The sequence below is a fragment of the Chelonoidis abingdonii genome, chromosome 1 (assembly GCF_003597395.2).
Source record: "Chelonoidis abingdonii isolate Lonesome George chromosome 1, CheloAbing_2.0, whole genome shotgun sequence".
NCBI classification, from domain to species: Eukaryota; Metazoa; Chordata; order Testudines; family Testudinidae; genus Chelonoidis; species Chelonoidis abingdonii.
Genome location: NC_133769.1, coordinates 256,078,938 through 256,102,519, shown reverse-complemented (window position 1 = coordinate 256,102,519; position 23,582 = coordinate 256,078,938). Strand labels below are relative to the sequence as shown.

Here is a 23,582-nt window from a genome sequence, read left to right as displayed (position 1 = left end):
CAAGCAGCGCTCCGAATTGCCGCAGCGGATGGCGGGGCAGTCCGTATGCCGTTAGGGCGGCATGTGCGTTTCCACGCTGGTGGCAATTCGGCGGCAGCTTCTATGTTCAGCTGTCTGCTTCGGTGCAGCTTCTCTCTTCCGGCTGAAAACAGAAGCTGCTGCCCAATTGCTGCTGCTGTGGAAATGCGCATGCTGCCCTAACGGCGCACGGACTGCCCCCGCCTTTCATAGCGGCAATTTGGCATGCTGCTTGGGGCGGCGAAAACAGTAGAGCCGACCCTGTAAAGAACGTCCCAGTGTCTGTGATGAGTCATCAGCACTGCAGTGTATCTTCCTTGGAGTAAGTCCTGTCACTCAGATTTTACTTCATTTTTCCAGGATTTTGTCCCTAAATCTCATCCACAATCCCAACGTTGTGGTAAAGTGCAAATTTCCAAGTCTACACCTGTTTTGTTTTTTGTTTTTTTAAAAAAGACTGTTACTATCCTCGAGCTGTATATTTAGTGGCTTGTCCCTTCGGTTCTACCTTTTAGAAATAGGCTAACTGTTGGCATCCCATCTTGGCATACAAAAATCCACTGTGTTCTTTCCACTGATACCACAGAATGTGTCGTACATGGGATGTGAAAGACAGTTGTTTTGCATATAAAGGACCTGATATTCTGCTGGACTACACTGGTTTTAAAGCCATTGAGCCAGATCAGATGGTTCAGATGGGGCAATGAAGCAACACCAATTTACACCAGCTGAGGAAGATATCAGTGGAGGTACATCCACTGTGTAAAACTGGTACAACACTGGATAATCAGGCTATAGAAGTAGTGGTACAAGGATGAGATGACACAGCTGAAATAAACATACTGCACTGTGCTCAATATTATTCTTTGATAAATAAAATTTGTCCTTCAGAATACAAATGGGCCGCCAGCATATTGCTACATGCAGCATATTTCTGTTTGTGTGGGAGTAGTGGGCTTAATTCTTCTCTCATTTGCGCTGGCTTTACTCCAGTGTAATGCCATTGACTTCACATGAGTTATTTCTGAGTTATACCTATGTGAGAGAAGAATTGGGCTCAAAGTCTGCAGTAAGACCCATCTAAATTTGAAATTCATGCTAAGGTTACTCAGTTATCCACAGCACAGCCTGAGGCTAATATGTTGTTGAATAGTTTGTAGAACAACTTGCAGCCAGTGTGTACATCCCCTTGCATAATATAACCATATACAAATGGAGGTATATCCCATGTAAATGAATAAGGCCCCCATTCCAGCCTGCCTATGAGCCTCCCCTCACTAGCCCCTATGCACAGCAAGGCTCTGTACCATGCAGAGGCCCTGTGGACTGACTACATAACTCCTTGACCTTTACACTGAAGAATTATAGTGGTTCGATTGCACAGGGCCTTCCATGGCCATAGGGGAGGGAGCTGGACTTTCTCCATAATGCACATTATCAATTTTGTTTTTAATCAAGTTGGTGTATTGGGTACAGCAGAAGCCGACAGGTAAATGATCTCCTCCAAGGCAGGTTCCAATGTTGCTCTATAAACTGGCCACCAGAGACTGCTTCTGTAGCCAGCAGCTGTCACCATGCAGATGGAGCCAAAATGTGTCACCTATGTGGTGTTCCTGAGCGCCTATGTTTGTTTCTTCCCCTGAGACTCCCACGCTGCTGTGTATGTACTGAGTCTACTCCTCCCAGAACTTTTTAATATACTTCTACTTTTTCTCTGTTTTCAGAACAGCTCTTGATTAATATTTGATATTCTTTTCAGGTTTCATTCCCCTTCACCAATACTTCAAGGCACGGAGGAGTTGGTACAGGCATTGCCATGAAACCTAACTTGAAGCAATGGAAACAACTAATGCTGTTTGGGCTATTTGCATGGGGTCTCCTTTTCTTGGTGATCTTCATCTATTTTACAGATAGCAACACTGCTGAACCAGTTCCAAGTTCCTTCTCTTACATTGAGACAAAGAGGCTCCTGCCCATTCAGGGCAAGCAGAGAGTTATTATGGGAGCAATACATGATCCATCATCCTCTGAAACCATAGATAGGAACGAGGTGCTTCTTAACGAAGATCTCTTAGATTCATTTAAATTGGGGACCGGAAGCATTAAAAAGTGGATTGATCTAGAAGATGGCTTTGAAAATGAAGAAGAGTTTTTTCCTTCCCAGGTAGGGAGAAAATCAAAAAATGCTTTCTATCAAGGGGATGACAACTATTTATTTGCTGCTGGCCAACCTCAGCAACACAGCAACATTCAAGAGCTAGTGAAATTCATCTCTCCCAATGAGGATGATCAGAAGGAAAATGTTTTACAGGAAAAATGGACCCATGAGAAAAGAACAAAGAAAAGAAACCCGATACGCAGGAGAAGCCAGCTATTTGATGAGTCTGATGATTGGGATGGGTTATATTCTACAATGTCAAAATCCTTCCTTTATAGGCTTTGGAAAGGGGATGTCTCCTCCAAGATGCTGAACCCTCGCCTGCAGAAAGCTATGAAAGACTATCTGAACACCAACAAGCATGGGGTGCGGTTCAAAGGGAAACGAAACTCCAGACTGACAGGAGACCAGCTCATCTGTGAGCTCAAGGACAGGGTGCATGTGAAAACAATAGATGGCAAGGAGGCCCCCTTTTCAGCTCTTGGATGGGAAAAGCACGTTCCTCAAATTCCACTGGGCAAACTGTATCCACATGGCTTCGGAAGCTGTGCCGTAGTTATGTCTGCTGGTGCAATACTGAACTCTTCCCTAGGGGATGAAATAGGTGGGTGAAAATGCTTCTCACTCATAAGTATGTGTGTGTTCATCTATCAAAGCGTCCATCCTTTTTCAGGGATAAGCCTGATGATCCTTCTTCTTCTCTCTCCCCAGCTTTATGTCCATATAGCTCCATAGACTTCAGTGGAGTACTCCTGTATGACGCCAGTATAATTGTGAGAAAATTAGGCCCATGGTAGTCATTCATTTTAAGAGGGTGACATCTTTTTATTTATTTTATTTGGTTTGGGGCACAAAGAATGAATTGAGTTTAATAGAACCATGACAGTTTGACATATTGGTGTGATCATGTTTACTTCCTTAACAGGTTAGTTTTATTCTCAGGCTTTCATTTTTAAAATCTTCATTGTATTTCTGTCTGTACATTAGTACAGTGTAAGGAAAAGCTTTTGTTTTTTTGTTGTCTTAGGATTTCTTTACTGATGTGACACAATCATAGTATGTTAAAAGGATCAAGAGAAGGAAGAAATATATGCATCACATTTCCTCCATTTGCTTCTGGAGCACCAAGTATTATCTGTCCCAACTTTCCGTAGAAATCTTTGGATGTACACTAGTAATTCCTCCCATCATCCAGGATTTCTCATCTTCATACCTGTTTCATCCTCCCGCTTTGTCTCTTTGCCATGGGTTTCCCTTAAATCTCTGTGATCTATTAGAACTGCTGTCATTATCAAATGACTCTAATGGGCTTCCAGCACAACACAAGTGCCCTGCCAGCCTGCAGCTAAAATCAAAACTGAGTAACCCCCAATTTCATGAGAAGTCCCACTGATTTAGAAACCTCTGAGGTGAAATAGCTCAACAATTCCTTCCTCTCACTGTGCTATCACTGAAATGAAGCAAAATCCTTTAGTGTCAGAGTCTCAAACCAGCACAGGTATTTTCAATGTGGTATTGGGTGGTCACCCTGACATTGTGGTGCCTTCAGTGCCCATTTGACTCCATGGCACTAAGCTTTCCCTCATAACTATTCTGGTCATGGCAGCCTCATGCCACTCACTCCGTATTCTTGTGGAGCCTTCAGTTTAATTGGGAATGTTCACCTGATGTGTGTCTCCTAAATGGAAGAGTCCTAGTAAAAGTTACAGGTTTGAAATGCCACCATGAATAAGGCCTAGGTCAAACATTTTAGACTCTCCACTGGAAAAGCCTGTGGGAAAGGAACAGGGAAATGAAAATTAAGGTTTCTCTCAGAAGCTTCCTCCAGAATTTTCTGTCAGGCAGTCAGGGCTTAGCGGACTGCTTGGTCACAAAACCTATACATCTTTGGGGATCTGCTGAATGCTAGAGCCACCCATGTAAGGCCCCTGTTCTGCTGCCTCGGCTCTAATGCCTTCTCTAGCTATTTGGAAATGCTCCATTGGAGTCAGGGTCTGGTATATAGCATGCTGCATGCATGGCGTGTGGTGGAATGGTGATGCTGGCCCTGCCATCAACCTTTCTGCCCCCAAAGCTTCTTCCCCAGGTGCACATTTTCAATCCTGAAGAGAGGCCAACTAGAAAGGAAGAGATCTTCTGATGGAAGGACATGGGGTGCAGCTCCAGGTTCCATGTGCCTTCTCGTAGTTTGTGATACACATATCAGGACTGTAACTAGATCTCTTTCCAGAAGCAACAAATTGATAAAAGAGGATCACAGGAACTTTTTATTAGTAGCTCTTTAGCTCCCTCTTCTGTGTTCCTATTAGAAATGCTGTCACAGACTTTAATTTGCTCTTCGCTTTTTGGACTCTCATCATAGCTGTTTTTGAAAGAAAATAGATGTTGCAACTGTAAACACTTTAATTGTAGATCATGTTATTTAATGACAAACACAACTGTTTTGGCAGCATCACGTTCTGTTGTGACGTCATGGGGAGGTTTTATTTTCCCCTTAGCATGTGAACAGTAATTGGTCATTTATCCTGGATACCTCAAAATACTTCACAAGCTTTAAAATCACTCCTCTTAGAAGCAGCTAATATAAGTGTTAAACTGCACCCCAGTTTACTTTTCTTTTAAAAGAAAAGGTTTTTGCAAGTGATATAAAAGCCAGCACTAATAGATGTTGGAAGTTTTAAGACACTGTGCTAAATTGTGTTAACAAGCACACAGCGAACTGTCTAACTTCCCTTGGTCACAAGATTGTGGTAAAAACTTTCAAACCTGGACACGTAAAGTTAGGGTCCTAAAATCCCATATTTAGGCACCTGAATGTAAGGAGCTTAATTTTCAGAGGTGCTGAGCCTGCAGCTCCCATTGACGCTTCTGGGGAAAAAAATCAGGCCACTCATGTTTAGGTGGAAGAGGCCAAAATCTTTAGAGCCAGAATATGTGAGGCCATTGCACGGTGCACAGAGATGTACAAGAAGCCTCCCCTCCCTGCTTGGTAGTAGAAGGAGCTGAGGTGCTCAGCACCTTGCAGATTTGGGCCCTTACAGTTCAGTCCCGAATCTCATATTCACACAAGTAGTTCCGTTGACCTCAGAGTTGGGATGTGTTGATCTGCAGGTTGCACTGCATTGCAGTAGCTCTCTACTATTTTTCCAGGCAGAGGGCCGGGGTGAAGAGGGAAGAGTTAATGTGGGTGGGACCAGCGTAGTATGCAAAGTGAATGCTGGGCTCCAGGTTGAATGATTTTTGTGGCTGTGCCCAGAGCTATGGATGGGTGCATTCTAAATATAGTTAAATTAATAACCGTTATAGTAACTCATTGTACTCATCTGTTAAACCATCACAAGATAAGGTGGGTAGCATTCTTTGGCCTAGATGATCTCCTCTCTCTACGTAGGCAGAAGGGAGAAAACTTGTGTAGATCCCAGGGCCAGGTGTGAAAGCAGGAGAGTACTGTCTGTAGTGGGGGTGCCATTCTCACTGACCCCCTTTCTCATCGTTCCTCTGCACCCCCTTCCAACCTCTTCTGAAATCTACATAAGCAGTAGGGAATGCTCCCAAAGACAATACTGATGGACGCTTCAGTCCAGCAAAGTGCTTCAGCTGAAGTCAATAGGATTTAAGCATGTGCTTAAAGTTAAGCATATGGTTAACCACTTTGCTGAATTGGGGCCAAAGTCAGTTGTGTGCTATACAGAGCTCCAGTTTGTGGATAGCCCTAGCAGTGCAGCTCTGTCGGAGCCCAGCTGCCCAGAAGCCAGAGAGGGCCCTAAAGTTGCTGTGGAAGAATAGGGCCTGTGTGCTGACAGCTCTGCCCACACACAGATTCCACAAGAGCTGCACTGATTTCGGAGATGAGGTTGGATTTGCAGGTTTGGGAGACAGAATTCTACTTTATAAAATATAAGCCTATTATAGACCTCTGTATCTAAGCAGTGATGATCATTACATAAGTGCAAACTGACCTAGTTTAAGGCATCTTTGCATGAAGTATTTGTTTTAATATACTGCAGCAGAAATAATATGCAAAATTGTGTGGACTAATAAACTTTCCATTCTAATTTTATCCAGTTAGGGTAAATCTGTATACATTGCAAGAGACAAGGTGGGTGAGGTATGACATGGGAGCAACTACAGTGCATATGCGTTGCAAATTAAATTAGTATTGGATTGTTCTGAATTTTTCCAGTGGATTTGAACAATTGTAGTAACATATGGCAGATAAAGAGGATTTGGGCTTTGCCTCATGGTGGAATATTTATCCTCTGAATACGATACCAGGATTAGGAAAATTTACAAATCCATTTTCCTTGAAATTAGATTGTTTGTTTTTTCTTACTAAGAAATATATAAATGTAGCCCTTTTGTGCCCTTAGATTCTCATGATGCAGTTCTGAGATTTAATTCTGCTCCTACACGTGGCTATGAAAAAGATGTTGGAAATAAAACGACCGTGCGCATCATTAACTCCCAGGTCAGAATTTTTTGGGAACTCATGTGTTTATTATTTCTATACAATATAATATTGCTTAATTAACATCTTAGATATCAAACATTTTAAGGACAAAGATGGTTGGATAATCTGGTAAGCAACTAGTGATTCACACCAATGACATAACCATGATGTAGAACTGATGAAACATTCAGGGTCAATTCTCCCCTACAGGGTATTCTTGCATAGTGGCAGGAAACTTGAGGAGTCTGGAAGCACAGAGTTCTCCTGAGACAAAGATATCAAGGATGAGTTTGCAAAGTTTTGGATGAAGCCTGCAGATCTCAGGGTATCTGCTTAAAGCCAGAGTCATCACTGCGGAGGATTTGTATCTCCATACTGCTTCTGGGTCCCCATGATCCCCATAGGAGCATGGCTATTGGAACTCCCCTATCTTCCATTACAACCCCCCACCCCACCTTTTCCTGGGAGCCAGCTGTCTTGGAGCATGACCTAGGTAGGCCAGTCACTCCACCTCGTTCTAAATCCAGTTGGAAATGTATACAAAATACAGAAACCTCAGTGAAAACTAGACAATGCATCTGAGCTGAACTTCCTCAACTAACCAGAAAAAAAAGATTTTCTTCGACAGATGTTAACATTTGTGGAGCTGCAGTGACATCTTGTGGTTGAAGTATTTTTTTCAGTTTTCAAAAACTGCTAAAAACGATTTCCGAAGCTCTGGCCTTGGACAAACCACTTCATTTTCTGCTTTCCGTTTCTCCATCTGGGGATTGTGAGGATTTAATTAGTTAATGCCCTTACAGTGTTTTGAACATAAAACGTGCTATATAAATTCTAATTGTTACTATTGCATTTTCAAAATTGTGTCAGAGCAGAACCTTGCATAACTCAGTTTAGTAGCATTATTGTTAAATTATTCCTTCTCTTAACTATTTGTTTTTGGCAGTGCCCCCAGTGTGATAGATACCGAGCAAACTTAAAAGAAGACTTGATCTCTGCCTTAACAAGCTTCTACTCTGAAGACAAGAGCTCACATAATTTAAAAAAAACACTACCTACAGAAATGGGAGGTTAGGGATACTGTGGTGGATTGGACTTGTTCTTCTGGTCTCGTAGAAAGCTGATGAAAAGTCACCTAAGCTCAAAGTTTGTGGTAGGGAAAATACTGCTATGGCAACAAAATTATTTTTCTCAAGGAAATATGGCTCATTGAAATCTAAAGGGAAATGACAATTAGTTTTGAATTCATTTCTCTGGAATGTAGATTAATAAAACAGCTAGAGCCAAATTAATGCTGTTTTAATCACTGTTGAGGTCATTCTTCCGAATCCTCCCTGGGTTTGGATGACCCAGAGATCAGCAAGATCTGGTTAGGAGCCAAAGGAATAGCAGCTCAGAGAAAGGATGGGCCAGGAGGAATGAAAGGAAAGCCACAGTGGGCTAGAAGAATTAGGGAGAAGATATATTGGAAAGAAACAGAAAGGCAGATGACAGCAGTGGATCAGAGCAGTGCTGCCCCAAGCACGGTGGCACACTGCGGGGGGCGCTCTGCCACTCACCAGTCCCGCGGTTCCAGTGGACCTGCCGCAGGCATTTCTGCGGAGGGTCTGATGGTCCCGCGGCTCTGGTGGAGCTGCCGCAGGCATTTCTGCGGAGGGTCTGATGGACCCGCGGCTCCGGTGGAGCTGCCGCAGGACCAGCGGTCCGTCCGCAGCCACGCCTGCGGCAGCTCCACCAGAGCCACCTGCCGCCCTCCCAGCAACTGGGAGAGCGCCCGCTGTGGCGTGCCACCCCAAGCACGTTCTTGGTGCGCTGTGGCCTGGAGCCGGCCCTGGATCTGAATTGTATTTCTGCTATTGCAAAAATGGAATTATTTTGCTCCTATTGAAACAGATGGGTCTTTTACTCTGAAGGGCTGAATTTTCTGTTTTGGAACTACTTTCATTGAGGGATCTCTTTTATTTAAGCTAAAAAACAACAGAACACCAAAGCAGGATCCTGGAGTCACAGCCCTCCTGTGAAAGTTGCTGGCTCCCCAAGAAAAGGTTCCGATGTGCAGTTTGGGCTAGTAATACTTTAATTTTAAATTTCCAAAATACATAGCTGTGTCCACACACAACTGGTGGGCTTCTGGATGGACCCGTAACATGTTTCTTACTGGTGATCTACTGTGGACACAGTTGTAATTCAGTGAACAGAATCTTCACACAAGCATGAGTGCTGTTTATGGTTAAACTCTTAACATGTAAAATTCATAAAAGTTCACTGAAGGTTCAAGTAACTCAAGTGGCTGAGGGAAGCTTTTATTTCAGAGAGGAACTCTGACTATTTTCTGGACAGACATCAGCTGTACAGATGCTATGTGTGTCCACAGGCCCACCAGATGACTAGGAGCATCCGAAGCTGTGGAGAGGGATGAGAAGCCGTTGGGGAAGTTGATTATTCTTTTTGTACTTCCTTTGGGCTCAGGTCTCTTTACATGTTTAAAAACCCCCTTGCATTTAACCTTAGCAAGAAAAGGTTTCCGACTCCGCCACCATTTTTGTTGGCTTGTTGAGCATCCAACAAAAGCATGGATGTGTATGTGTTGCCAGTGATGTGCCATGTTTCAAAAAGCTTGATGTTCATAGAGTCCCCGGACTTTACTCTGGTACACATTTGCATTTACTAGTGCTACTCTTTGCATGTTCTTTTGTAGAGAGAGGATTCACGTTGCTCAGGTTTCATCGAAAACATTTGTGTGTGTATGTGTGTGTTTGTTTGCAGATTCTCACCAATCCAAACCATCACTTCATTGACAGTTCATTATATAAAGATGTTATTTTAGTGGCCTGGGATCCTGCTCCTTACTCTGCAAATCTGAATGTGGTAAGTCCTCAGTTTGCTCATTTCCTCCCAACCAGCTGAAAATGATGGACAAAGTTACCTGCAATGAATAGTTTGATTCTACAGCCCATAGCTATCAGTCAGTTCAGTGATCTCAAGATTTTAATGTGGTCCTTGTAAGTACAGCACACCATTTCCATATGGAGATATATATTCACTGGGCAAAGTCTTTTGAATGGCCCTCACTTCTACCTGAGCAGACTACTTATTTTAAGAGATACCGAGGGCAGATGGATTGGTAGGGAGTTGGGGTGAGGTCTTACTGTTTTGTGTATTTAAAAATGAGAGTTAGATAATAAATATGGGAGAAATTGCTGTGTGGGGCTGGTAGGGAAAGTGCTGGATTTTTGTGGAGGGGCATGAGCGAAGGTAAATAATCACATCCGTATTTTCCATTTCCCTCTATGTCCCACCACAAAAATCCTACACTTAAATAAAAATACATAATACTCTTCCCTAGTCTCTTCCAAATCCATTGACCATCAAGCATACCACCACATATATTTCTTCACAAGTCCCCAGGCTTCCAAATTAATTTGCTGGTCCAGTCACCATCACCCCCCCACCCCCCATCCTCCAAAATCCATCTTGCAGTCACTTGGAGGGGCTCTGTAGAAAAGGAAGCTATTAGCAGTGGGAGCTCAGGGAAGCAATAGATCTGAGCACTCTGCAGCTGGAGATAAGTGTGCCCGTTTCATCAGGTGAACCCCCTTTAGTGCAGCTGACAGAGTGCTTTCTGCTTCCTCCAGGAGCTGCTGCAGCTGATGGTGTTTTGGAATGAAATTCACCCCAGTGCCAATGTCCTGGACTAAGCCTATTTAACCCCTAATTAATTACTTAACGTGGGTCTGTGAATGGCGCATAGGCCTTGTGTTGGTTCTATGCACTGGAGTGAATTGCATATTGGGAGCACACGTATGGAGGAGGGAGCAGAGCAGCCCAAGTTCGGGACTGGCTCACTAAGAAAATGTCCAGCAACCCAGGCCGGCTTGCTGCCTATGCTTTTGTACTTCAGTGCTGGTGTTGTATTTTATATACTGTTTAGTGTGTATTGAGCAGCACCCTAGGACTGATCAGTTTCTCACTTTTGGTTGTTTTCCCTCCACCCCCCAGTGGTATAAGAAGCCAGACTATAACCTGTTCACACCTTACGTGCAACATCGCAGGAGGAATCCAAACCAGCCATTTTACATTCTCCATCCCAAGTTTATATGGCAGCTCTGGGACATCATTCAGGAGAACACTAAAGAGAAGATACAGCCCAACCCACCTTCATCAGGTTTCATTGGTAGGTGTATCTAGCAATGCCCTAAAAGACATGTTATCTAAATAATGGTTAAATAGATACACTCCTCATACTCAGGCCTGTTTTCATGCATTATTTATTGTGCTAGTGTAGTGACAATGACCATTTAAAATACACAGCATGGGAAACACAGTATAAAATAACAGTGACTTAACCGTGAATGTTATGAATTCTTGATCCTTAAATCACTAGTTTACGAAATGCTCAAGTGTATGGACTTTTGCAGTGAGATATACGAGGAGTTTGTATGAAACAAAACTATTACTTTTACTTACCGCTAAAATCCACCACAAATGATAGATACAGTGAAATTGCTGTTGTGCTATTACTGGCCATTGTAAAGTTTTAAAATCTTTACCCAACCAGTCAAGTCGCATGCTTCTTCCACAAACGACAGGGGAAGAGGAGTGTTCCTACCCAGGCAGGGCTCCATAGTACTGTTCCAGCCTCAGAGCAGCTAGTGCATGTCACCCTCTCTTTACAGTAGGAGGCACAGAATTCCAACTCGGTTTCTTGGCCGTTCCATAATATTTCCCTGAAGAAGGGATGGCTTGGCCCAGAGGTCACATTTCCTATTGTGTGACTGTCAGTGCCTGGTAGATGCTTATCACTAACATGTAGGGATACATGTAAGCAACGCATTATGAAGTCTCAAGAACTTACTGGATTCATCACTGCTAGAGGATACACAGGTAGCAACAGTGCAACAAGGGCTGCCTTCCACCTCTGATCTGAGACTTTACCCTTCCTCCCTCAGATGAGGATCTAACCGTAGTGATCCATGTGTTTATCACAGTCAGAAAATACCGAGGTAACTCACAAAGATTACTGGATACTTGAGCTAGAACAAGAAGCAGGAAAAGCCATGTCTCCCCAGTGCTCTGCATCCTCTGGTGGCTTCCCATTGGATTCCAGAGCCAGTTCAAGGTCTTAGTGAAAGTTTTTAGGCTTTCAGTGGGATAGGATCCAGCTGCATCGGATCACCTATCCAGTCATTATCCACCAGAAGAGCAGTGTTCATCAGGAATGTTGAAGCTGCCAGTTCCCAGCATTAGATTTTTGGAAGCTGGAGACAAAGAATTCTGGGAATGATATCAGGGCATTGCTCAAAGCTCACCGTTCAGCAAAATCTTTCCTAGAATAATGAAAACGTTTTAATAAAATAAAATAAAAAACAGCTGCTTATCCTGGGAATGGTGAAGAGGAAGAGTCCAGTTATCAATCCAGAATCTGTCTTTAGGAATGCTGAAAAAACGTCCTTTCTGAAAAGACCTTTGCACTGTAAGAAAGACAACACTGAGACATTTTTCATGGCAGGCTAAACTGTTGTGGAAAACTTCAGCCAAAACTGTCAGGCTATTTGTGAGAACCAGGCTAGCAGAAAATACTTTACATTAAAAAAGTTCCATCATGTAAACTCCTCTCCCCCACCCCCACAAAATCCCCCCACAAAAAAACAAAAGCCCCAAAAAACCCAAATCAGAAATGCACTGAGAAACAAATGAGCCTTAAAAAAAACCCCACACCACCATCTTTATCTCAAAAAGGGAGATGTGCCAGACTCCATGAAATTAACTAGGGACGTTGCTTTTGCTGTTGCTATTCCACGGAGGGCATTCTGGACAGCAGTATAAAATGCTAAGATAGATAATTGGACAAACCGACTGTGAGCCTTAATTGCCTTATTTGGTATCTAGCTACGACTGCGTTAGGTGCATTTGAAGGCTCGTCAGAATCGATATTTCACATTTAAGAGCATATTGAATATATATCTATACAGAGCACATATAATGTCGTTTAAACTGTAAGAGAGCATACTACAGCAACTGTGTATTGTCAGAGGTAGATGTAAATGATAGGATAATGCACAAATAATGTAATTCAATTTGGCAGAAATTTGATGGGATGTGTTAGTGTTCAGATTGGATATCTAGTGGCAAATATCAACTCAAGTGGCAAATATCTCTTTGGAACTGAAGCTGACAGACACAAATGAGAGGGACTGTATAATAGCCATGTAATCTAAATTGCATGGTACTGCTTGTTTGTTTGCAAATCTAAAAAATTAGCATATTTAGGGATGAATATCCCTAGCAAATATAATTCAGATTGAATAGAGGGTCTAGAGAAATGAAAGTTATCATAAAATATAACAGTAACTTATTTTAACAATATCTAGGAAATGATTTATTAAATGCCCATACTATCTTAGCACAATCTCATTATCACGAAAACATCATAAGAACATAAGAGCGGCCGTACCAGCTCAGACCAAAAGTCCATCTAGCCCAGTATCTGTCTACCGACAGTGGCCAATGCCAGGTGCCCCAGAGGGAGTGGACCTAACAGGCAATGATCAAGTGATCTCTCTCCGGTCATCCATCTCCATCTTCTGATGAACAGAGACTAGGGACACCATTCTTTACCCATCCTGGCTAATAGCCATTTATGGCCTTAACCACCATGAATTTATCCAGTTCCAAGAGAGAGCTAAAATTGACATCCATACTATTGCAGAGCATAAGAGCATAAGAACATAAGATTAAGAAATCAAATTAAGAAAGATCCTGTTGTTTATAGTAGCCTAAAATGCACATATGACTTTCCACAGGTAGAGAGACCTATTTCCTTTTAATCTAAAGTCTGCTCTTATAACTTGAACCAAAATAAGCATGCATAAAATCAGTTTATTAGAATGACTTTTTTTCTAAATCAAGATTTGCAGCCCTACAATTAAAACAGATGCATAGCCCTTGTCACTTATATATTCTCCTAAAGGGACAGATTCTGTCATTCATACTCACATTGTTTAGTATGTTAACTCATCGAAGTCCTTTTGAAGTCCTTGGGATTACTTCTGGAGCAAAGTACTGCTTAACATGGTTATAAGAATCTGTATCCAACTAAACAAAGGAATGGGGGAATGTCACTCTCCTGCTTAACACATATATTCTGGATATTCTCCTATTGTGGGTGATTCACCAAGTTTCCAGCTATTTATTGTATACTGAGAAAGGGGCATCCAACTGAAAATAGTCCGGGAATGCAGAGAGAGAAATTCCAGCTGACCACGCTGTACAGAAGGATAGACCCACCCACATATTGTTAAGGTCGCTAAGTGGCCCTTTTGCCAGCCGAGCTCTCCGTGCTTGAAAACCTTCCTAGCACAATAGTCAAGATAGAAATCTTTAGTGATGTTACTAGTGCAATAACAACTTGCTCTGTATTGTCCATATTTCATACTTTGCAAAGGGTGCATACTGTGAGCCAAGACCTGGGTAAAAGGACATCCATGGTATGGAGCCCTCAGGAGCTCTGCAGCCTTCCTTGTACCACCGCCTAGTATTAAGGTTACCCAACACTTCCCATAATAAAGCTCTGTTTTCAGATGTTGATAACTTTGCTAAATTTAAACGATCTGGGCTGAAATTTTCCATGACAGGCTAAATTGTTTTGGAAAACTTAAGCCAAAACTGTTCAGCTATTTCTGACAACAAGACTAGTAGAAAATACTTTCCTTTTTTTACATTAAACAAAAATTCTGGTGACCTTTCCTTTGGAAATGCTCTAGCACTCCCATGTTGTGGAGCAGGGATTTGAAATTTGGCAGAGGAGTGGCCTTTGTGTTAGGGCTTTACTGTCCTCATGAAAATCTGCTCAAACTTGGCCAGGTTATAAGCCTATGGGAAAAAATCACAGTTTGCACATGCTCAGCAGAGACTTTCTAGAACTTAACAGTTAATATCACCAAGATTCTGTCCTCACTGAGCATGTTCAGGCCTCTCACAGCTCCCAGTGCTGACCAGACTGTGCATGCCACATCCCAGGGGTAGTGGGCTGAAGTCAGATTTTAACTGTAAATGGCTACTTTTAACTTCTCTGGGCAGGGTGCAGCTGAGTACTGGAATGGAGAGGCGGAAGCTTGCATCTCTTGGGCTCTCAGTGACCCCCCCCTCCCCCCGGCTGGCACCCAGGCAGTGTAGAGCAGTGGTTCTCAAAGCTGGTCTGCCGCTTGTGTAGGGAAAGCCCCTGGCGGGGCGGGATGGTTTGTTTACCTGTCGTTCCGCAGGTTCGGCCGATCGCAGCTCCCACTGGTTGCAGTTCGCTGCTCCAGGCCAATGGGAGCTGCTCGAAGTGGCAGCCAGCACATCCCTCGGCCCGCGCCACTTCCTGTAATGGAACCCAAGATTCCTGTATTGTCAGCAAATTTCTGTGAAACTCACTGGCAAGTAGCCCATCCTACTCTAGTGCTGGTCCACATAGATGACAATAACCTACTATTGCTATCATTTATTCTGTGAACTCAAACAGCAAAGGTCTGTGTGATGGATCTGAAGGTTCCAACTCTGCTGATGAGCATGTGGGTGTGGCTATGATGCTACATGGTGAAATTTCTGGGTTTTTTTCCATTGGTTTTTTTTTAATAAAAATTAGGAAATTACACACCCTTTGCCTCATTGAGGTAGATGGTACTCACTAAGTGAACAGCTATCCAATATTTTGTTTTATCATGATAATATAAGAACACATGATTTCAGCACCACTCCAGTAGTGTCTTTTAATTTTCAGCCATGAAATGAGACATATTACTGGGATGAAAGTTGCATTCATTGGATACTGCACATTATAAGAACCACAAAAGATGAAGCTATTCTGAGTGAAAAGTGAGACACTAAAGAGAGAGCAAAAGAGAGAGAACGTAGAGCGTGACACCTACAACAGCATGCAAGCAGACAGAGGTGCCAGTTTGGGCTTGAGACGGCACAAGGCTATGACAAAGGTGCATCACTAGAGAGAAAAAAAACAGTTGGAATGAAAAAGAGTGAGAGGGAAGAAGAGGAATGAGTAAATGGAAAGATAACAAAAGAGGAATAAGCAAATGGAAGTACAGACAAAGTAAGCACACCTCGTTTAGAAAAATGGTGTGTTTCATTTACAGCACACAATTGTATCCTTGCCAGTAGCAGAAAGGGCACTGAACAGATGAGGGGTGGGGATCTTCCTTATGGTGTTTGTGAAGGAGGCAGGCGATCTTTGGAATGAATACCACTGCTTTTTTAACTAATTGAAGCACTGCTATGTATATATATAGTGTTAAGCCACTTTACAGGAGGCATTTGCCTTTCTGTGGTCTCACCCTTGTGTGCTAAAGATTGTTGTTGGTACAGCTTCCAGTTTAGAACATGGAAAGGATGTGCCTTTGGCTGGCAGTGTATCATTGTATGGAGGCAACCATTCTCTTCAGCAGCTGCCTAGTGTAAGGGATTCTTGTGTCAGCTGGTGTGCTCCAGCCACCATGTGCCTGAGGGATCTGCACCAGCAGCCTTGGCCATTGGATCTGTGACATTTAATTGGCTAATGCTGTAATGGCATCTTCCCTTTAATACCGTGGCTCGCTGTCGCTCATCTTCTGTGCACACACTCCGTTTTGTTGCTGTGAATAGGAATTCTGCCTTTCACAGCAAGATGGCATCGGGTGTTGAATCACCCTGGCTACATCTGGAGTATGTAGAAGGGGAATATACCTCTCTTGCTTCTAGAACCTTTCATGACCCTTCACGCATGTATAGTCACACTTCCATATGACATGGTACATGGGAATTATAGCCAATCCACAGAATGGGTTCATATGGCTGTGAATACAGAGCCATACACAGTTGCATATCTGCCTGATTTGCATTGCGGTGGTAGTAGTAAAATGTCAGTGCTTATAGTAACCTGTGTGCTAAAGAACACCTACTTCACCTATTAAACAGTATCACAGCTTCTAGTTAATAGGACTTTATCCAGAGTAGGTGTAAGAAAGGAAATGAAGTAGATAGAGCAAAATTCAAAGACAGCTGGGTTTTAAGAAAATACAAACAGTAACTAAATATGTATTTTATTATGGAAAAAGAAATTCTTGTTTCAGGATTTACAGTTCACCGTAACAGTTCAAAACAACATGTAGGCATTAAGGATTCTTGATAACACTATATTCAACATCCATTGCATGCGTAACTCAGGATGACAACACAAGCAAGCAAATCATAACACTGGTACATTATCAGATTGTTTTCATTCAGGACACGGATATAAAACCATTTCAAATGGCATGTTGACAAGAAGAATGCTGCTGATCTCTACCTAGGCTTAAAAAGAATGTTTGCATAATTTGAAAACAATGATAATGTTAAACATATTAGTTGTTTTAAAACCATTTGCCTGTGTTATTGTTACCTTGATTTAGCTAGTAATCTGGTAACTAGTTGCTAAAAAACAAAATTGGACTGGTGTATTGGTTACCCTTTTCAGATATATTATCACGCAGGTAGAAAACGCTCAAATATTTAAGAAGCTTCAGCTTCCTAGTATACACAGAGAAGAGAGTAAACTCATTTCAGATAGCATTCCAGGCATTATCTATCACTTCTCATCTTTTCATTCTGTGTGGTGGGTTTCTTTAATACTCCAGCATGTCATTTGACCTTGAATAAAACACTTAACAGCACACAGTAGTATTGTTTAGCATTTTCATATCTATGAATTTACAGAATACATTATAGTTATTGATAAACGGTGCAACTTTTTGTGTTCACAGTAACATTGATTTCTAATCAAACTACACGTTGCAGAAATCTACATCAAACATGGGTATATTACTGCTTATGTCTAGACACAAATGCCATTTAAATTCTTTAATTAGTGTTGATTTTCTGTAAATTCAAGTAGTGTTCTCTTGTGGTTAATATTTGTCATCTTTAATTGACCAAACAGACATGAAATAACCTTCTCTTGAAAATGAACACAGCACTTTTCTTCATTTAAAAAGTCTATTGAACCCACAGAACTGTGGGTAACATACTGCCTTCAATCCATGCGCATATCTGTGGCATCATATGGCCCCCTATTAAAAACATGAACCAATACTTCTGCATCCAGCATTCCTGAACACCAATAAAAAGTAAATTTCATACATACACGTGTTTTGTAGTATTTCTAGGGATACACCGCAAAGATAGCGCAGCTACAGCATTTACCATTGCCTCTATTCTTGCTTTTGTTTGTTAAATTTGATGGAGTCAGTAGCATCCACCTGAGAATCTGTCACTTTTAATTTAATTTGTCAAAGAATGACAAACACACAGTGTACATATGCAGACAAATGTGCAGAAAACTGTATTTTCATTATGCCCAATGTTCATAAAACCTTCATGTACTTTATTAAACAAAATAGTTTAATTCAAAATAGTTACGTTGTTAAACTTAGTTCTGTGGCTGCTACTGTGATGCGTGGGAAAAAAGTGGCATATACTGAGTGTGTGATAATCAGATTATATGTATGTGGTTATCATATTACATATATGTGACTTTGTTCACTCTCTCACACATAAGCTTGTTAAGATCTCTTTAATGCTGACTTCTTAAAGAAGTGAACACCTATGGGCCTCATTTTTGAGAGTTACTGAACATCCACAGCTCTTAACAGAAGTTATGAGTGCCCAGCCCTTCTGAAAATCAAATCCTATATCTGTATTTCTTCATTGTAAATAATTAAACAGTTTTGCTAAATCAGAAGCTGAGCTGAAGTCTTGGTTAATATTTGAATTAGATTCCTTACGTCAGATGCTTTTATATGTCATCTGTTATACTCAGGTATATTAAATTATATTTTATATATTTACAAACTAGGAAAAATGTTTTTAAAATTAATTTGCTAACCACAAAGCACAGTTGTACTGTGCAAAAGATGCATGTTGGACATTGAAAACCTCTTGAATTATTAAAATTACCAAAATCAAATTAACACATTTTCTCCTTTTGATTAGAATCATACAAATAACGTAACACTTTTCATTTAATTCTGTTTAAATATTTTCAGCAGCACAGATTGCAAAATCCCAAGAGTTTAGTTGTGCCATTTAGACTCAATTTAAGCCAAATCTAATCTTCTAAAATTATACTGCTATTAAATGGAAGGTAAGCTAATATATCCTATTGAGCATTTTGAAATATTTAATTTTTTATTAGTGTCCAAAACTGTAATATTATAATAAAGAAACAGCTGGTCAGCAAGCTTGATAACCTGATAATTTCATTTGAATAATATATATTCTAAAAACTCTTTTCAAATGAATATTTTTAGTGCTAATCATATTTTCCCCCACAGTAGCTTATCTCCAGAATACACATAAGTCACACTCCTGAACTGTAGTCTATACAGCAACTTTTCTAAATTTTTCTGTATGTAGGCAAAACTGTTTTTTAAATTTCCTATTTTACAGCTGTTGTAATCTAAATATGGTTTTTGGACCATAAAAAAAGAGGTAGGGCATTAGCAAAGACTAGTTTTGGCTTATAGGGAAATCTTTTCAGTTCCCTTTTTGCATGTATGGTAATACTGTAGCCTCACCAGTTATTCTTGCCACATTTAAGGTCAGGTAAAATTGTTCTTTGTAATTTCCACACTCTCTTTTTTTTCCTTATTAAAAATAGATGTTATGTTTAAGCTCTGAGAGCTCAAAAATAGTTTATTATAGACATCAGACCTGGAAAAGGCCTATAAATCGTTTTTTTCTGTCCACTTGTTGATTCTGGGTGGATCCCCACTGTATATTCTTGAGCAATCTGTCTAGCCTAATTTTTAAATGAATCACCTGGTAGAGCTTCCCCAATTTCCTTAGAACTAGTACGTAGAGGAGTAGGCCTCATTGTTAAGTTATTGCTCATCTGAAATACAGGGTTCATTTCTGGGTACCTCAGTGCCAAGCTACTAACAGTTTCAAGGGGGCTTGAGAAGACCACTCAACATGCTCAAAGGATGAAGTAATTAAATTGTGAGGAAAAATTAAAATAAATGTAGATTGGCACAACAACAACTAAATAGCTGGGGCCAGATGATATAAACTTTCCATTTGAAGGTCATCAACACTAAGGAAAATGGAAATAAATAGAATGGTGCAAAAGGATATAAGAGAACTAAGGAAATTAAGAAAGGGAGGCTTGACTGTGAGATTTACTAGGCTGTGGAATGCTCTCCCCAGATAAATGTTAGTAGCCCTATTGCTAGGAACTTCTAAAGAGCAGAAAGTACAGAGCATTAGAAAATGCACTGTAGGGAAAAAATCTTGATATTGGCAGGGGGCTGGTCTAAATGTCCTACTTCTTTGCATTTCTAATTTCTATTATTTGTTTTAGATTCCTAGTATTTTCCTTCTATTTAATGCTTTTCCAAACTTAGTCCTAGGTTATCTATAAGACGGGTTTGTTCTTCGAATGGGAAACTGTTTTAAATATAAAATTAAAAAAAATAAAGGCGCTAAAAGCTTTTAAATAAACCTAGGATGTCTAGTCATGCTTATGCAGAATGAAGAGGTTAACTTTCCTGTTTGTGCCCTTTTTTACAGCTGTGTGAGGAAAGAATGGAGTGTCATCTCTAATTTAGAATTGTATTTGTTTTATAGTTTTTATTGCTAGCTTTAAAAGATGTTTTACTAGATTATTAGGATTTCTTGGCAGGGTTTATGCTGTCAGTTTTGTTAATGGAATCAGAAGTTACAGATGGAAAAGAGCTATTCAGTCATATAGTATATTTTCCTTGCCAGTATGTACTCTCCAGTGACTTAATCTTCTCCCTAAATAAGGTTGGTGAGATGCATTGAACCGTAAAGTACTGTGTACGAGACACTATCCAATTAAAAGAACATCACTGATTACTTTATTGTAGTTTTTATTGTTCTTTGTTTGCAGCACATTTTTAAAGACTCTGTTTAAATGTTAAAAGTAACTAATATTTGTCCCTTCTGTTAAGCTTTGCATGTATGCTCACCAGAATGAATCACAGTATTGTTCCTTCTAGTCTTTAAATCAACTGCTATTGGAGCCAGAAGGACACTGGAAAAGTGGTGGAATTCTTTCTAAAATGTCTTAATAATGGAATAAGCATAGAGGAAATGCTTTAAATATCTACTCAAGATTCCAAAAGGTATCTTGACCCACCCCGTATTTGAGTGCATGCAATTTTGCAAGCAATCATTTACAGAACTGATTTTTCCTGCCCTACCATTTGTGTGCCCAAATGAGATATTTATCACATGCAGAACAGACGTGCTTGATGTATGCAAGAAATGGTGTTTGCATGTGTAAATTTGATTATTTGCTTGCACAAGTGATAGCGTTCATATATAGATCACAGTTTGCAAATCTGGCCGATAAAGGATAATGGCAGTAACTGTGTGAGCAGTAAGTAGCATAGGTTTACATCAATCAATCGATCAGTGCAAACTTGACGCACTGACTCCAGTTTGGAACAGAATTAAATTAGTAGATGTGAATTCAGTAAAATATTTCATCACTGCTCATGTAAATCTTACAAAATTGAGGCTTGTTAGATGAGGGAAAAGGTACCTGGAACACAAACAGTAGGAAAAGTGGAAGAAGGGCAAAGTGTGCCTCCCACTCCTTCATCCAAGCCATGGGTGAGGGAAGAGGGAGCTTTTAACCATAGGCGCTTCCCACACCTCCCTTATTCCTTGGCTGGTACAGGAAGCACTTTCCCTCTTTTTTTCCCCCAATCTACTTTAGGCCCTGTAGTAAATGTCTGGCTGCTGGTCCTGGAGAGTTCAACCCCTGGAACAGACAGACAGCAAGCATGCCCTGCCAGACTGTAAGAGTTGCAATAAGCACTGGAAGAAAGACATTGTCTGATACCTGGGTCATCAACCACTTAAAAAAATTGAACTGCGCCTGGAAATAAATAGTATTAGCCAGGCAGGGTGCAGAATACCAGTGAGTAGCCACATGCAAATGTGGGATTGTTGTAAATGCTAAGGATGGAGATTAATGTTTCAGGCTAAAGGGATTTAACTAGGAGAAGTTGAATGAAATTAAGAAAGGGAAAATAGGGTGACTATCAGGAAAATCTTTGAGTTTTTTACGCTTTGTCCTAAGGGAAGGGGCGGAATCTTCATCACTCACTTTTATAAGTACAGGAGACCAATTTCCTAGTAGGGAAAAATTTACTGGCAAAAGGAGAAAGAAGATGACAGATATGTCCTTAATATAGATTGACTCTTGGAGACATTGCTCATCAGATTATAAAGATTTAACTTTACTGCTTTTCAGTTCTCTATTAAATAATTAACTTATATCTGGAAGGTCACCTGTATTGTTTTAAAACTGCCATATCAAACCGTTTCTTCTGTGACTTTCAATCTTAGTTGCTATTAATGAATAGGAACAGAAGCCTATTTTTGTTCTCATATTTTTTTTTCCTATTCCACAAATAGCAATTTCCTTCAGGAATGTTAAAGTAAACTGGGTAGTGTGGCAATATAACAGCATACACTGGTTAAGGTGTGTGACTAGTCATCAGAGAGAATTCTCCTTTAACATCTGTGGCGTGTCTTCTGAAGCAGGCTCCAAGCTTGACTCTGGGCTCAGCAGACAGGGCACTTTCTCATCCGTTTCGGGAAGTTCTTGATTATTACATGTGACTCCACTGCCCACTTTCTGATTCAGCTGGATTATGGTTACCTTAGACTGACATATGGATTCTCCATCAGCAGCCGAAGGATGGTAGCAGTGGAAAAGTAGAAGAAAGCATTTGTAAAACTGAAAAACAAAATCAAATCAGGGATTCTTTTTTAAACATAGCTGCTAGACAAATTGAAAATTCAATGCATCTCTAGTTGCAGGCTGGAGTTATGGATTCATTCTGAATGATTAGGCTTGTAATTTTTGTCAGTTTGTAATTCATCATTTCTCACTCCAGATTTCTCACTCACATTCTTTGTTGCTTGTAGGTGAAACAGTAAATTTCACATATGTTTGGGCATCTTTCCTTTTGGATTAATATTGTTACTCTTTAGGGTCATAAATTCCATCTAATGTAAAAGAAAAACTTAAGTATAATCGAAAACATGTTCTAATCACTGCATCAAATGATAAAAGAAGAGTTAATTACAAATACATTGTTTTAAAGTGACTTAGAAAAGAACGGAAGCCAGCACCGTGATTATCTGATGAGGCAGGGCAGGATGAAAAGAATCTGCTTTTGAATTAATAAGCATTGGAAATCTGAGTTTTAATGCTGCAAACTACATTTTAAACAGTTGTTTTGCTTAATTTTAGTAGTAAATTAATTTTTTTAATGTTGATTGATTTTTAAATCATGGGATTTAGCTCTCAACCCCTTTGTGGCTCTCTAATTCCAAAACTTTCTAATGGGAAAGCCTATTATCTAACTTCTAATTAGCAACACCAAAAGTTGGACAGTGTCATTTCTAATGTAGCCCTGCTATGAGAGACAACATTCTCATTCAATGAACCAGGATAGTCCCATGCATGGACGTGGGATAGAGACGACAATGCCTGGCACAGTGGAGGTAACCGTTTCCTAGCTTTAAACAGGAAGTGAATCTCTGTGCTGATATTGGTGGATGTCTTAGAAATCTTGAACACAGCTGATTATACATACGAGACTAAGCCAGAGAAAATGGGTCTGCATTATGCTGGACAAATCCCAGAGTGTCACAGTGGGCACCTGCTTGTCCTCATCTATGCACCCATCGCATAGAATCCCATCCTCCTAAGCATTTATATAGAATTCTTTGGAGAGATCTGTGAGGACACAGACTCTAGTGCTACCAATACACGGATGACAGCCTGCTATATCACTTTGTCCACTTATGCGATTTCTGTGTCTCCAAAATGTCTCAATGCTTTGAAAGAAGCCAGCAGATGGATGAAGAGCAACTGGCTCAAACCCACTCTAAGAAAGACAC

General features: G+C 40.7%; 2 protein-coding genes across 4 annotated transcripts in view; one reads left to right on the top strand and one right to left on the bottom strand.

Moving 5' to 3' along the window:
* The window catches only part of ST6GAL2 (ST6 beta-galactoside alpha-2,6-sialyltransferase 2), a 266,985-nt gene that overhangs the window by 238,596 nt on the left and 4,807 nt on the right, over nt 1–23,582 (top strand). For 2 of the 3 annotated variants that reach the window (XM_075061314.1, XM_032787744.2), the window contains 4 exons: nt 1,778–2,780; nt 6,547–6,644; nt 9,393–9,494; nt 10,626–10,800. In XM_075061314.1, coding sequence (XP_074917415.1) covers nt 1,835–2,780; nt 6,547–6,644; nt 9,393–9,494; nt 10,626–10,800 — 1,321 coding nt within the window. In that variant the 5' untranslated portion in view covers nt 1,778–1,834. Of the gene's footprint in view, nt 1–1,777; nt 2,781–6,546; nt 6,645–9,392; nt 9,495–10,625; nt 10,801–15,387; nt 15,850–23,582 lie in introns of those variants that run through there. The other variant, XM_075061323.1, reaches the window with a different exon arrangement.
* LOC116829118 (pinopsin-like) overlaps nt 22,076–23,582 on the bottom strand; it is a 111,301-nt gene continuing 109,794 nt past the window's right edge. The window contains exon 4 of the mRNA XM_032787745.1: nt 22,076–22,410. Within this exon, the coding sequence (XP_032643636.1) occupies nt 22,168–22,410 (243 nt within the window). The 3' untranslated portion in view covers nt 22,076–22,167. The remainder of the gene's footprint in view (nt 22,411–23,582) is intronic.